This window comes from Mytilus edulis, chromosome 3 (genome assembly GCF_963676685.1).
Source record: "Mytilus edulis chromosome 3, xbMytEdul2.2, whole genome shotgun sequence".
NCBI classification, from domain to species: Eukaryota; Metazoa; Mollusca; class Bivalvia; order Mytilida; family Mytilidae; genus Mytilus; species Mytilus edulis.
In genome coordinates this window covers 6,066,180-6,080,256 of record NC_092346.1, presented here as the reverse complement: position 1 = coordinate 6,080,256, position 14,077 = coordinate 6,066,180, and the positions used below count along the sequence as shown (strand labels likewise).

General features: G+C 31.5%; 1 protein-coding gene across 4 annotated transcripts in view; it reads left to right on the top strand.

The window, feature by feature from the left end:
• The window catches only part of LOC139514143 (glutaminyl-peptide cyclotransferase-like), a 43,070-nt gene extending 31,912 nt beyond the window's left edge, over positions 1–11,158 (top strand). For all 4 annotated transcript variants that reach the window (XM_071302919.1, XM_071302923.1, XM_071302922.1 and 1 more), the window contains 5 exons: positions 2,022–2,300; positions 8,281–8,439; positions 9,147–9,246; positions 9,513–9,647; positions 10,930–11,158. In XM_071302919.1, coding sequence (XP_071159020.1) covers positions 2,022–2,300; positions 8,281–8,439; positions 9,147–9,246; positions 9,513–9,647; positions 10,930–11,111 — 855 coding nt within the window. In that variant the 3' untranslated portion in view covers positions 11,112–11,158. The remainder of the gene's footprint in view (positions 1–2,021; positions 2,301–8,280; positions 8,440–9,146; positions 9,247–9,512; positions 9,648–10,929) is intronic.
• Positions 11,159–14,077: the final 2,919 nt, after the last annotated feature.

Here is a 14,077-nt window from a genome sequence, read left to right as displayed (position 1 = left end):
GACAATTAAGACAATTTAAAAGCAGTGTAAGGGAGGTAATTCAAAAACAGTAAATATAGAATGTTGGTATGTTTGCATTTTCCTCCCTTACACTACTTGTAAATTATGTATAAAGAAATGTCAGGTTTTGGACTTATTACAAAAAAAAGTGGGGTGGTAGTAGTTTTCATTTTCCCCCCCAAATTTCTCAAATTCCAAATTTTTGAAAAGTTTGAAGAAGAAATCTTTAATTGCAAAATATTGCATAATAGATTTGTAAGATCTTGACATTTGTTTTGTGTCAGAAACTCATATTATGTCAAGAATTTGATCACAATCCAAATTCCAAATTCAGAGCTGTATCAAGCTTGAATGTTGTGTCCATACTTGCCCCAACTGTTCAGAGCTCGACCACTGCAGTCGTATAAAGCTGCACCCTGTGGAGCACCTGGTTGGTTATTATCTTGAATATTATTATAGATAGAGATGCACTGTAAACAGCAATAATGTTCAGTAAAGTAAGATCTACAAATAAGTCAACATGACCAAAATTGTCAGTGGACCCCTTAAGGAGTTATTGCCCTTTACAGTCAATTTTCAACAATTTTCCTAAATTTTGTAAATTTTTGTAAATTTTAACAAAATATTTTCCTCTGTAACTACTGGGCCAAGTTCATTATAGATAGAGATAATTGTAAGTAGCAAGAACGTTCAATAAAGTAAGATCTACAAACACATCACCATCTCCAAAACACAATTTTGTCATTAATCCGTCTGTGTCTTTTGTTTAATATGCACATAGACCAAGGTGAGCAACACAGGCTCTTAAGAGCCTCTAGTTTTAATCTTCAATATTTCTGTGCATCTCATCATAAATTTCATCCATATGACTTTTGGTTTCCCATAGCAACACAAGAACTCAGTCTTTTGTTTTATCATAGAAAAACCTGGCATTTGCATGTGTATAAATGAAATCAGTGGTTAGCCTATATATAACGTTGTAAACTAAGTAATTAAGCTAACAGCATCTCAAAAGATGATAATTTTTTTTGCATTACGGTATATCATTTCATTAATTTTCATCAATGAAAAAGAATCTAAATTTTTTTTTATTATCAATAATATTATTTACTTTCTTAAAGTTCAAAATTGAATTGAGATTTTAAATGTGACAGATTGTTTTGTTTTTTGTTGTGTGAAGATTGTCTTTTTCATTTTTAGCCATGGCGTTGTCAGTTTGTTTTAGATTTATGAGTTTGACTGTCCCTTTGGTATCTTTCGTCCCTCTTTTGAAGTATGTGGTTGATAGTTAATTGTCTTATTGACAATCATACCACATCTCCTTATTTTATTTTTGCAATTCTTTACAATTTAATACTAATGAAAGGATGGAACTGAAAAAGAAAAAAAACACCTAGTAAAATATCAATCTATTATTTTCACACTATGGATAAATGGATGTCTGCATGCCATGTTGTAACACCAGATTTACGCATGTTCATGAAAGAAATGATTTGTTAGTGAATTTTTATTGACACAAGGCATCTGATTTTATGAAATCAGGGTTCTTATAAAGTAGCATTAAAAATAGCTATAATTGAAATGTCAGACAGGGAACTTGTATATGGATAAACTGATTACGTTTATAAAGGCATTATTATAGGGGGAGATATTTGTATGATGTAGAATTGAATTAACTTTTATAGTGTGGAAAATAAATGTCTTTTTGTTGAGAATTATTTAGAAGGTGAAATTTTCAGACATAAAATAATAATAGATTCCTAAAATAATCAAAGTTGTATTGCAGTATATCATTGTATTTCAATTTGATGTTTTTTTAAATATGGAAAAGGAAAAAGGAAAAATTTAGGCTAAATGAAACAATAAGTAACACACTCATTTTTTTTTCAATACACAAAAATCAGTAAGAACCGAAATAAACAAATCCACAGTGTTAAAATAGGACAAATGTGGATTTTAACGATTTTGCCTTTTGAGAATTTTATATGGCTTCTAATTTTTATCTTTTCTTTATTTTTCAGCATCTTATAAATACATTAAAGAGTTTAAATTGGCACGTAGAGGTTGACGAGTTCCAGGATGAGACCCCTTACGGAACAAAGACATTCCGTAATATTATAGCAACATATGACCCTTCCAAACCACAACGTCTAGTCCTGTCGGCTCATTACGACTCCAAGAACCTTACTGACGGCAAAAAATATTTTGTAGCGGCCACAGATTCCGCTGTTCCATGTGCTATTTTACTGGACATGGCTAAACAACTAGATTGTCTTCTTACTAAAGAAAAAAGTAATAGGGTAGGTCATTAATGCTTTGGTAGGTGTGGACATTATTGGAAATTAACAAGGAAAATACAACTATATGTCCATTGATTTTTGCATTTTTTTTTTAAGAAATGTATTTTTGAAAGGAATGACTGTAATATTTTTCTTGTCTATGAAGAAATAACATAAATAATGTGGTGCACACTGAAAATCGCCCATAGCAGAAAAAATATTACAATGATTTCTTGTACATGTAATTTTAATTCTTAATTCCGTTTCAGTATTGAGTAAATCATGAAAAAACGTTGATGGTGTCAAGGTCAAATGACAAAATTATGTCGTTGTACTCATATTAAAAAAACTTCGGCCAATTGGAAGCCAATTACATCCTAAATTAAATTATTTGTAAATATACAGCAGAAATTAGTTAAAAAAAACAAGAACTTTCCCAAAAAGATATTTTGCTACAAGATGTTTAAAATGTGGATACATTTTTATACGACTGCAAAATTTGAAAAATTTTTCGTCGTATATTGCTATCACGTTGGCGTCGGCGTCGGCGTCGGCGTCGTCGTCGTCGTCCGGCGTCCGAATACTTTTAGTTTTCGCACTCTAACTTTAGTAAAAGTGAATGGAAATCTATGAAATTTTAACACAAGGTTTATGACCACAAAAGGAAGGTTGGTATTGATTTTGGGAGTTTTGGTCCCAACATTTTAGGAATTAGGGGCCAAAAAGGGCCCAAATAAGCATTTTCTTGGTTTTCGCACTATAACTTTAGTTTAAGTTAATAGAAATCTATGAAATTTTGACACAAGGTTTATGACCACAAAAGAACGGTTGGGATTGATTTTGGGAGTATAGGTTTCAACAGTTTAGGAATTAGGGGCCAAAAAAGGGCCCAAATAAGCATTATTCTTGGTTTTCGCACAATAACTTTAGTTTAAGTAAATAGAAATCAATGAAATTTAAACACAATGTGAATGACTACAAAAGGAAGGTTGGTATTGATTTTGGGAGTTTAGGTCCCAACAGTTTAGGAATTAGGGGCCAAAAAGGGACCCAAATAAGCATTTTTCTTGGTTTTCGCACCATAACGTTAGTATAAGTAAACAGAAATCTATGAAATTTAAACACAAGGTTTATGACCATAAAAGGAAGGTTGGTATTGATTTTGGGAGTTTTGGTCCCAACAGAATAAGGGGCCCAAAGGGTCCAAAATTAAACTTTGTTTGATTTCATCAAAATTGAATAATTGGGGTTCTTTGATATGCCGAATCTAACTGTCATGACTGTGTATGTAGATTCTTAACTTTTGGTCCCGTTTTCAAATTGGTCTACATTAAGGTCCAAAGGGTCCAAAATTAAACTTAGTTTGATTTTGACAAAAAATGAATCAGTTAGGTTCTTTGATATGCTGAATCTAAAAATGTACTTAGATTCTTGATTATTGGCCCAGTTTTCAAGTTGGTCCAAATCGGGGTCCAAAATTAAACTTTGTTTGATTTTATCAAAAATTGAATAAATGGGGTTCTTTGATATACCAAATCTAACTGTGTATGTAGATTCTTCATTTTTGGTCCTGTTTTCAAATTGGTCTACACTAAAGTCCAAAGGGTCCAAAATTAAACTTAGTCTGATTTCAACAAAAATTGAAATCTTGGGGTTCTTTGATATGCTGAATCCAAAAATGTACTTAGATTTTTTATTATGGGCCCAGTTTTCAAGTTGGTCCAAATCAGGATCTAAAATTATTATATTAAGTATTGTGCAATAGCAAGTCTTTTCAATTGCACAGTATTGCGCAATGGCAAGAAATATCTAATTGCACAATATTGTGAAATAGCAAATTTTTTTTTAATTAGAGTTATCTTTCTTTGTCCAGAATAGTAAGCAAGAAATATCTAATTGCAAAATATTGTGCAATAGCAAGATTTTTTTTTAATTGGAGTTATCTTTCTTTGTCCAGAATCAACTTAAATCTTTGTTATATACAATATACAATGTATATTCACTTTTTACTACCAACTGATAAATTATAATAAATAACATTCATTGATAACAAGCAGTTTTTTTTACATCTTAATATTTTATGATGTATTTAAATGAGTAGTTATTGTTGCAAACTCCATTAGAAATTTTAATTGAGATTAGTTTTGGAATAAGGGAAAGGGGGATGTGATTAAAAAAATTGGGTTCAATTTTTCTCATTTGAAATTTCATAAATAAAAAAGAAAGTTTCTTCAAACATTTTTATGCCCCACCTACGATAGTAGAGGGGCATTATGTTTTCTGGTCTGTGCGTCCGTCCTTCCGTCCGTCTGTCCGTTCGTTCGTCCGTCCGTTCGTCCGTCCGTCCGTCCGTCTGTCCCGCTTCAGGTTAAAGTTTTTGGTCAAGGTAGTTTTTGATGAAGTTTAAGTCCAATCGACTTCAAACTTAGTACACATGTCCCCTATGATATGATCTTTCTAATTTTAATGCCAAATTAGAGTTTTTACCCCAATTTCACGGTCCACTGAACATGGAAAATGATAGTGCGAGTGGGGCATTCGTGTACTGAGGACACAATCACAATCCAAATTTAGAGCTGAATCCAGCTTGAATGTTGTGTCCATACTTGCCCCAACCGTTCAGGGTTCAACCTCTGCGGTCGTATAAAGCTACGCCCTGCGGAGCATCTGGTTAATTTTGGTAAAGGCCTTGTTGCATAAATAATTACACCCAGAACTATATGTAAAATGACTTTTTTACATACCATATGTCATTATCAACAAACTTACGATGTCAAAGTGACAGTTATAATCAACAGTAATATTGTGTTCTAATCTGCCTAAATTATATTATCATTAAAAAATGAGAAGATGTGGTATGATTGTAAATGAGACAACAACCCACTAGAGACCAAGTGCGATAGTTGTTTGTTAGCAACGGAAGGTCAATGTACGACCTTCGATATTGAGCTGAATCCAAAACGCACAGCCAGCTGTAAAAAGCAAGGTTGTTATAACAAAATGTCAAAATTCAAATGAGAAAACCAATGTTTATGTACAAAATAATTAACAAAAAACAATGTTGTATACATTACAATGAATATATGATAAATATTCATTTTTGAATAGAAATATTATAATTTTGAAAGGATTGAAATTTTTTTTTTTTTTTATGAATTTCTAAGGCCATTTAAAAACCTCCTCCTCAACATACATCATTTGAATTCATGACAATATGTAAAGCACTTGCTAAACAAATAATGCTTACACTTTCCAAATAATTTGAAAAAAAATATGAAAGGTTTACGTAGCATTTGTTTTGGATATATCTTTCAAATCATGTGCAAAATTTCATTTGGTATCTGACAACTTCCTGTCGTAAGTGGTTGTCTTTATTGCCGCCACATTTATCGGTTTTCCTATATGATTACACAGTCGCCATGTAATCGCTGTTGATTAATTTCATGCTTAATCAAGGTTTTAATCTGGTGTAAAATTCAATGTTTTGGAAACTTAATCACCTGTGAGAGGATAGCTTGTATTACAGAAAAATATTAATAAACTCGTGTAAATAGATCGGCCATTGTCTTGATTAGAAATATACAGATTATGTCTTTAATATCGTCCTCAGATGAATTTGATTCACGGTTAGATTCAGACACTACGATGAAAGTGACAAGTACGTGATCTCTATATGTCAATGTGCTAAATAAAAATTTAAATGAAATGAGATCATTTTGTAACCACACTTTACATTTTTGATTTAATCTTGGATTTTAGAATGATTATAAGAGAATTGGATTAATTTGTTTTTACTTGAAAAATTATAAAATGGAGCCTCATTATGATTCAGGCTTTAATTAGACTGTTTTTGAAATAATCCATATTTAAAGGAAATAATTATATATGCATTAAAAAAATCTGAATTTAATTACAGTGACTTCATAACATTGGGAAAGTCACATTGTGTACTTTGAAATGTTTGCAAGTAGAATAAGATTGAGGGGAACTTACAAATTGTTTTTTTCTTTGCTAAAAAATTTAACATGGCTTAAATTGATATTTTTTTGTTATACATAATTCATTTCCAATAAGTTCAGGAGACAATCCTCTTGGAAACTTAATTGACTCTTAAAAAAACTAGAAATATCAAGAAAAATAGATTTTTTAATGTAGAAAAATAATATTTTGTTTGGTGTATTTACTAATTTAAGATTAAAGGAAATCACTATTTTGGAGCAAAAAAAACCAATGTTCACCTCCTTGCAAGATTAAGACGGAACTGACTGAGCGTAAATTGTGCAAAAATGATTAGGAGAGATATTTTAATCTTCTGTTCTCTAGATTCAATATACAACTACCTGTGAATGAGTTTTTGATAAGATATGACATACCTTCTATGCTGAGTTCACACGTAATTCGAATTTGATTCGCATTAACTAATTTGAATTAGTTCAATTCGCATTCTAAATGTTTTATGTCCTAACGTCAATTCTAATTCGAAAAACAATGCCCGTCAAAATCGCTTTACTGTTCAAACGACGTTAACTTTTAATTCCTATTAACAAAAGCATATTTCTAATGCGAATTGAATAATTCGTATTAGCCAATTCGAATTAAATAAGAAGAGTGTGTGAACACGATAAGCGAATTCGATTCACATTCGATTCGAATTCAATTTGAATTAAATATACGTGTGAACGAGGCATTAGTTTGTAATTAAGATCAAAAGAACTTTTCAGTTTCAATGTTCACCTCAGTGCAAAATTAAGACGGAACTGACTGAGCGTAATTTGTGCAAAAATGATTAGGAGAGATATTTTAATCTTCTGTTCTCTAGATTCAATATACAACTACCTGTGAATGAGTTTTTGATTAGATTTGACATACCTTCTATGCTGAGTTCACACGTAATTCTAATTCAATTCACATTAACTAATTCGAATTAGTTTAATTCACATTCAAAACGTTTTAGGTCCTAATGTCAATTCTAATTTGAATTACAATGCGCGTCAAATTCGCTTTACTGTCCAAACGGCGTTAACTTTTAATTCGTATTAACAAAAGCGTATATCTAATGCAAATTGAATACTGTGGATTCATTATTATTCGTTGGATATCAATTTTCGTGGATTTCGTGGGTACAGGTAAACCACGAAATACAATGTTTAACGAATGACTAATTTCCAAAAGGTTTGCATACAGACTTTAGTAAAACCACGAAATCAAATATCCACTAATATGCAAGTTTTCCTTAATCAACGAACATTGGTACCCACGAAAATTAATGAATCCACAGTAATTCGTATTAGCCAATTCAAATCAATTCGAATGAAATAAGAAGAGTGTGTGAACACAATAAGCGAATTCGATTCGCATTCAATTCCAATTCAATTCGACTTAAATGTACATGTGAACGATGCATTAGTTTGTAATTAAGATCAAAAGACCTTTCAGTTTAAAAGAAACCAAAGTAATAAATAGTAACTTTCTTTTAAACCCATGTCTGTATCATAGAATGCAGTTATTCCACTGAGGTCCAAGGATTAATTTCCTGCAATGGATGTTTTAAGGGGTCTGTTGTATATTATTTTCAATTATTGCTGAGATATAAGGCCCTGGAAGTATTCCTATATAGGATAGAAATGTTATTTTGCCCCATTTATGGGCATTATGTTTTTTGGTTTGTGTGTCCATTCATCCGTCTGTTCATTCGTTCGTTTGTCCCACTTCAGGTAATTTTTTTTGGTTGAGATAGTTTTTGATGAAGTTGAAGTCCAATCAAGTTGAAACTTAGTAAACATACATGTTCCCTATGATATGATCTTTCTAATTTTAATGCCAAATTAGAAATTTCATCCCATTTTTACGGTCCACTGAACATAGAAAAATCATAGTACGGATGGGGCATCCGTGTACTTGGGGCACATTCTTGTTTTAGACCTATTAAGTGAAGGACAATTTATACCTGAATGATATATATACATGTATTATTAAGCAAGAAAAATATATTTAATTTCAGAAAACAGATGTAACTCCACAGATTGTGTTTTTTGATGGAGAAGAGGCTTACAACCATTGGACAGAAACAGATTCTCTGTATGGAGCTAGACATCTGGCTGATAAATGGCAAAAAACTACCGATCGTAATTTACAAACAAAAAATAATTTACAAACAATTGTAAGTTTAATTGGTATTATTTCTTCATGTTTATTGAAATCTAGAGACAAGAAGTTAAAAAGCCATGAAGAAAAAAAAAATCAAAATAACAAAAAAGCATTGAGGGACATACTAAGAATGCTTCCCATTTTTTCTCATATTCAGGTCTCCAGACATATCTTAACCAATTTAACAGCAACTAATGTATTTTACAAGTTCTAATTTGTCCCTGAGTCTAGACAACATCTTAATCAATTCAAAGAGAAAAAACAAAGATTCTACCTAAGTGAACATCAGATTGATAAATAGATGTGTTAGGGCAACATGAATTATCTCCCTTGTTAAATTACTGAAGAAGTCATTGATTGTGTGAAAAGTAGTTAGAAAAATATCTTTTTTTTTGCATAAAAAACAAGTAAAAAAGATTCCACACTTCAACTCTGAAAATTGACCAGTGTCTGCTAGCCACTTAACTAAAGAAAAAAAAATCCAGAATTAGCAAACAAAATGACATTAACAGTGACAAACTTTGATGCAGTTTCTGACGGACTGATTGGATTAAACACGCATTTCTAAAACAAAAAGTACTGAACTCCAAAGAAAATTATAAAAGGAAAGTCCCCAATCCAATGGCAAAATGAAAAGCCTAAACATATCAAACGACTGGATAACAAGTAACTATATTCATATACCATTCTAAGATTTACTGTTCAATCTTTTTTTTCCAGAAACTTCTTGTTTTGTTAGATTTAATTGGGTCAGCTGATGTAGCTTTCAGAAACTTTTTCCCAGAGACATCAAAAGAATTTGAAAATTTAGTGAAACTTGGTAAGTGCATGCATTTTTTTAATATCAGTAATGGATGTAATGCAATTTTATAAATACAATTAAACAGTTGATTGTGGTATCGAAAAAAAACCTTTCAAACTCAATTAGTTCATTAAAATGGGATTTAGAAATGTTAAACTATACTGTAAATAATTCAAAATGATTTGTAAACTTAGTATTTTTTTATTATTTTTTAGGGGGTGGGGTGACACCACGATCTTTTAAAAGTAAAGATCTTTTTGGTTATTTTTTATTTTCTTTTTCAGAAAAAGTTCTTAATGAAAAAGATTTTTTGAATAAAGAAGGTGTAAAAAAGAGGTCGCCATTATTTGTAACAGATAATAGATTTTCCTACTTTGGTGGAGGGATTGAAGATGATCACATTCCATTTCTTAGAAAAGGTAAGATTTAATTAGATAATAGGCCAGTTCCGGGGTTCCGGTTTTCAGATGAATCTGTCATGTGACTTCCATCAAAACGTGACAAAAATGTATGCATAGAAATTTCCAACACATGTTGAGCAAATGGGTGAAAAAGTTTTATTTGATACAGCACAAAATATTTGGGAAATTAAAATCTAAAAGGATGGTCACCCTCCCTCAGTCATACATCAATCACGATTATTATCATCATTACATACGGTACATTAATTATTTCTATACTACCCTACAGAATGATGATAATGAAAGTGCTGGAAACTTTTAATAGAGCAGAGATACAGGCGCGCCTTCTATCTGGTTAATGACGTCATGAAGGGGTGCAAAATTGACGATCTTTTCCAATGAAAGACATGATTCCAGAAATGACCTATCAGTCTACATGACTGTCATACAAGTGATAAGGTCAGCTAGCTATAAAACCAAGTTTAATCAACCATTTTGTACAAAAGGAAATGTCTGTACGAAGTCAGGAATATGGCATTTGTTTTTTCTTTTGTTTGATGTTTTTAAGTTTTTGATTTTGATGCAAAAAGTAACAAGGAATTAAACGTGTATTTATGTTCTTTTAAGCACACAAGTTTCAACAATATGGTATTTAAGGAATTGTACGTGGGATTTAGTTTGATAATTTTGAATCACAAATTGAATTTATTAACAACCTTTTTTGTAACTATCAAATTAAAAATAGATGTCCAATTAATACTACAGTAGTTTACCAATGTTAAAATCTTAAGATGTTAAAATGTTTAGAAGATACCATACAAGGTATTAGACACAAACTTAGGGAATCACATGAGTACCACTGTGTCCATTGATAGGGCAAGCTTCTAATCATACTAAGCCACAAGTGAATCACAATCAGTCAAAATGTCAAAATCAGGAATAGGACACAATCATAAGGAATCTATACTAGGAAGAGACTGATTTCCTTGAGTCGCAACTCTTCTGAAACCATATAAAGTCGAAAATATATGTGATATTATGTAAAAATGTAGTGTTTTGTACTTCCTAAATTTGTCTTTGAAACAATCTTTCCACAGAAAATGACAATTTTTGAGAAATATCAAAATATGAAGAACGTTATCGATCCTTATCTAATACGCTGTCACACATGCTCAGTGAATGTACTACCTGCCAAGTTTTAAAACTCTCTGTTTCAACACTTGCCTGAATGTACCGTGATTTTGCAGACTTCGTTTAGATTGCTATTTAAAATATCATATTAATATATTTTCTTTTGAAGGTGTTAAAATTCTTCATCTGATATCTAGTCCGTTTCCACGTGTCTGGCACACGATGGGTGATGATGAGACTGCTATAGACTATGATGTAACGGATAATTTCAACAGAATCTTCAGGACGTTTGTTGCTAATTATTTACGATTAGACGCAACAGATTCAAACTGTCGCAGAAAAAAGAAATAAAGTTGTTAATATTTTATATAAAGTATTTATGTTATATTTGTCAAAAATAGTGTTTATTTGTTTTTTTGATTTGAGATATATGCAATACTCAGAACAATCCTGTCATGTTTGGTTCAGAGTGGTTGATCCCAAAAAATCAAAGATCACTGACTTGAGTATACGTTGTGTTAGGATTGGTAAAAGTTAGTTTTCCAGAGTAATATGACTTAAGCCATCAGATTGAAGGAAATTTTTCACATGACATGCCCTTACTTAAGTATGCTACATGTGTAATAGAAATTTATTTCAAACTTGAAGCTGTTGTTGGCATTTTTTGTGTTGATTTTGAAAAAAAAGAATGATTTTATAAAAATATGAAGATGGAGTATCAATTCCAAGGAGACAACTCTCCACAAGAGACCAAATGACACAGAAATTAACAACTATAGGTCACCGTTCAGCTTTCAACAATGAGCAAAGGCAAAGGCCCCCCGTGCCCCCTGGATCTGCCAATGTATAGTAGTTAACAGATGTTCAAATCTCGTAAACAAGATTCAGAGGAGACACATGAAAAAAACAAACAAATCAGCAGTACATCTTCAACAATCAGTTGATTTCTAGTCAGGTTATTGTCCTTAATGACGATTTTTGACTTCTTGTAGCATTTCTGTGTAGTATTTCAAAACCGCTTTTTATTTTTTCAAAGAGACTGCATTAAAGAGCATAAGCTACGCTATATATACAAAAAAAATAATTTTGTTTTGTTTAATCTTTAATGAAAGTGAAATAGTGAAATAATAATTCACTTTTAGAAACCATTTTGGTTAAATTTTGTCCAAATATGCTAAAAAAACCTTTGCCAATGAATTATTCGCTTGAATAATTTGACCTCATTACCTTCAATCTAACCCTTAGCTAGAGATTGGTTATGCATGAATTAGGCATATTCAGTTATTAAAAGGAATAGAATGTCAACATTGAAAGTTAAACAAGGGTAAACCATCTGATTGGCTGATTTGATCCACAAAAACTAAATCTTATGCATTTAAATAATGATGATCAACATATATTTTTAGCCCACAGTATGTAACCAAACAGACTTAGAAAAATCCAATTGCATGAGTTAGTTATCTTTTTATATCTATATTTATGTTTATATCGGGTAACATTACTGTCAGCAGTCTTCGGAGGTATTAGATGACGTCTACACTAAAAAAAACACCATACAAAATGTTGATACATATCATCGAGCATTGTAAATTGTTTATTTTGTACTTTTTTTCATTTGAATATACGTTTTAGTATGTTATAAATCAAATATTAGAATTTGAAATAGGTGAACATGAATTTGACAGCTAATTCCCCAGCAACCAGATCAACAATACAGTCAGTGGCGTAGCCAGGGTTGAAATGATGTGGATGTTTTGCCGAGTCGAGTGAGCCGAAAAATGTTTTGGACCTTTTTGTGCAGAAAATATTTTTTATTTAAGCACATGTACTCCCCCAGAATCCGACACTAGTTAGATTTTTGTTTAAATTCAAAATACCCACCAATTCATATATTTATATTTTTAACCAAATTTTATTGTTTCCTTGAAACTACCATCATTCAATTCATAAATATTTGATGTAAAGTTTCCCCCCCAATCTTCTATTTGACATACCAAAAAACGTTTTAACGGACTCCATTACAGCGGCACTTCTGTATAATTTAGGAACTTCGGAGTATAGGAACTGAAGTGACTTCTCTTTCCAGGAATTTGAGTCTACAACCTTGGATTTTTTATTACTGAGCTAAACGCATGCAGGAGACTTAAAAATACCGGGCGTCCGATCGTCCGGTCTTGTTAGCACTCTCATGTGTACAATTCTTGTCAGATTAAGTGAAACTCATATCATAAGCAATGTCTTTGACAATTTTGAAAATAATTCGTAATCAAATATTTTTAACTAGTAATGTCCCTTTGAAATATAAATTGTAATGGAAATCCCAATTCATTTGCTGTGAAGCTTTTATTTCTTTTTAGATATTGAAAATAAAAAAGAAAAAGAAATAAAAGTTTTTTTTAGTTATTCCCTTGTTCCTTGGCCTTTGATAGATAAAATATGACATGTAATGTGCATGGCGGGGTATATTGGATCTTTGTTCTTTACTGAATAAAAATAAAATTAGTATTTGAACCTAAATAGAAACGGGAATTCATAAGCCTAGGACTTAGATCACGATCTATTACAAATTGATTTGTTTTATCACGTCATTTACAATGTAGCAAGAAACGATATCAGGATATGGTGTTTTAGTTGTTAGTTACTATAGTCAAATGAGAAGCCATTCCTCCACTAGGTTCAATTTCAGATGAAACATGTCCACGGGTCTGCGTATCAGTCCTCTCAGCTTGCCTTAGCTGATGACATAGACTAAATACGAGCAAAAGTTAACTTCAAGATTATAAAAAACCGGTTTTTTTCTATAGTGAACATTGATTGGTTAAATATTTCTCAGTGTGTTTGAATTTGTTTGTCAGCTTTTTGGTCATGAATGTTTGTCTCTAATATTTATTTAACTGTGCATTTGTATTCAGATATCGCAGATCAAATTTATTCGTTCATTGTGTAATCATACGTTTTTTGATTGAGTTAAGTCTGCCAATTGATATTTTATCGTATGTTTTTCTATGTTGTGATGTTATGCTATTGTTTCGGAAAAAGGGAGAAGGTTTGGATCCATTAAAACGTTTAATCCCGCTGCAAATGTTTGCACCTGTCCTAAGTCCTAATGTTTGTCTCTAATATTTATTTAACTGTGCATTTGTATTCAGATATCGCAGATCAAATTTATTCGTTCATTGTGTAATCATACGTTTTTTGATTGAGTTAAGTCTGCCAATTGATATTTTATCGTATGTTTTTCTATGTTGTGATGTTATGCTATTGTTTCGGAAAAAGGGAGAAGGTTTGGATCCATTAAAACGTTTAGTCCCGCTGCA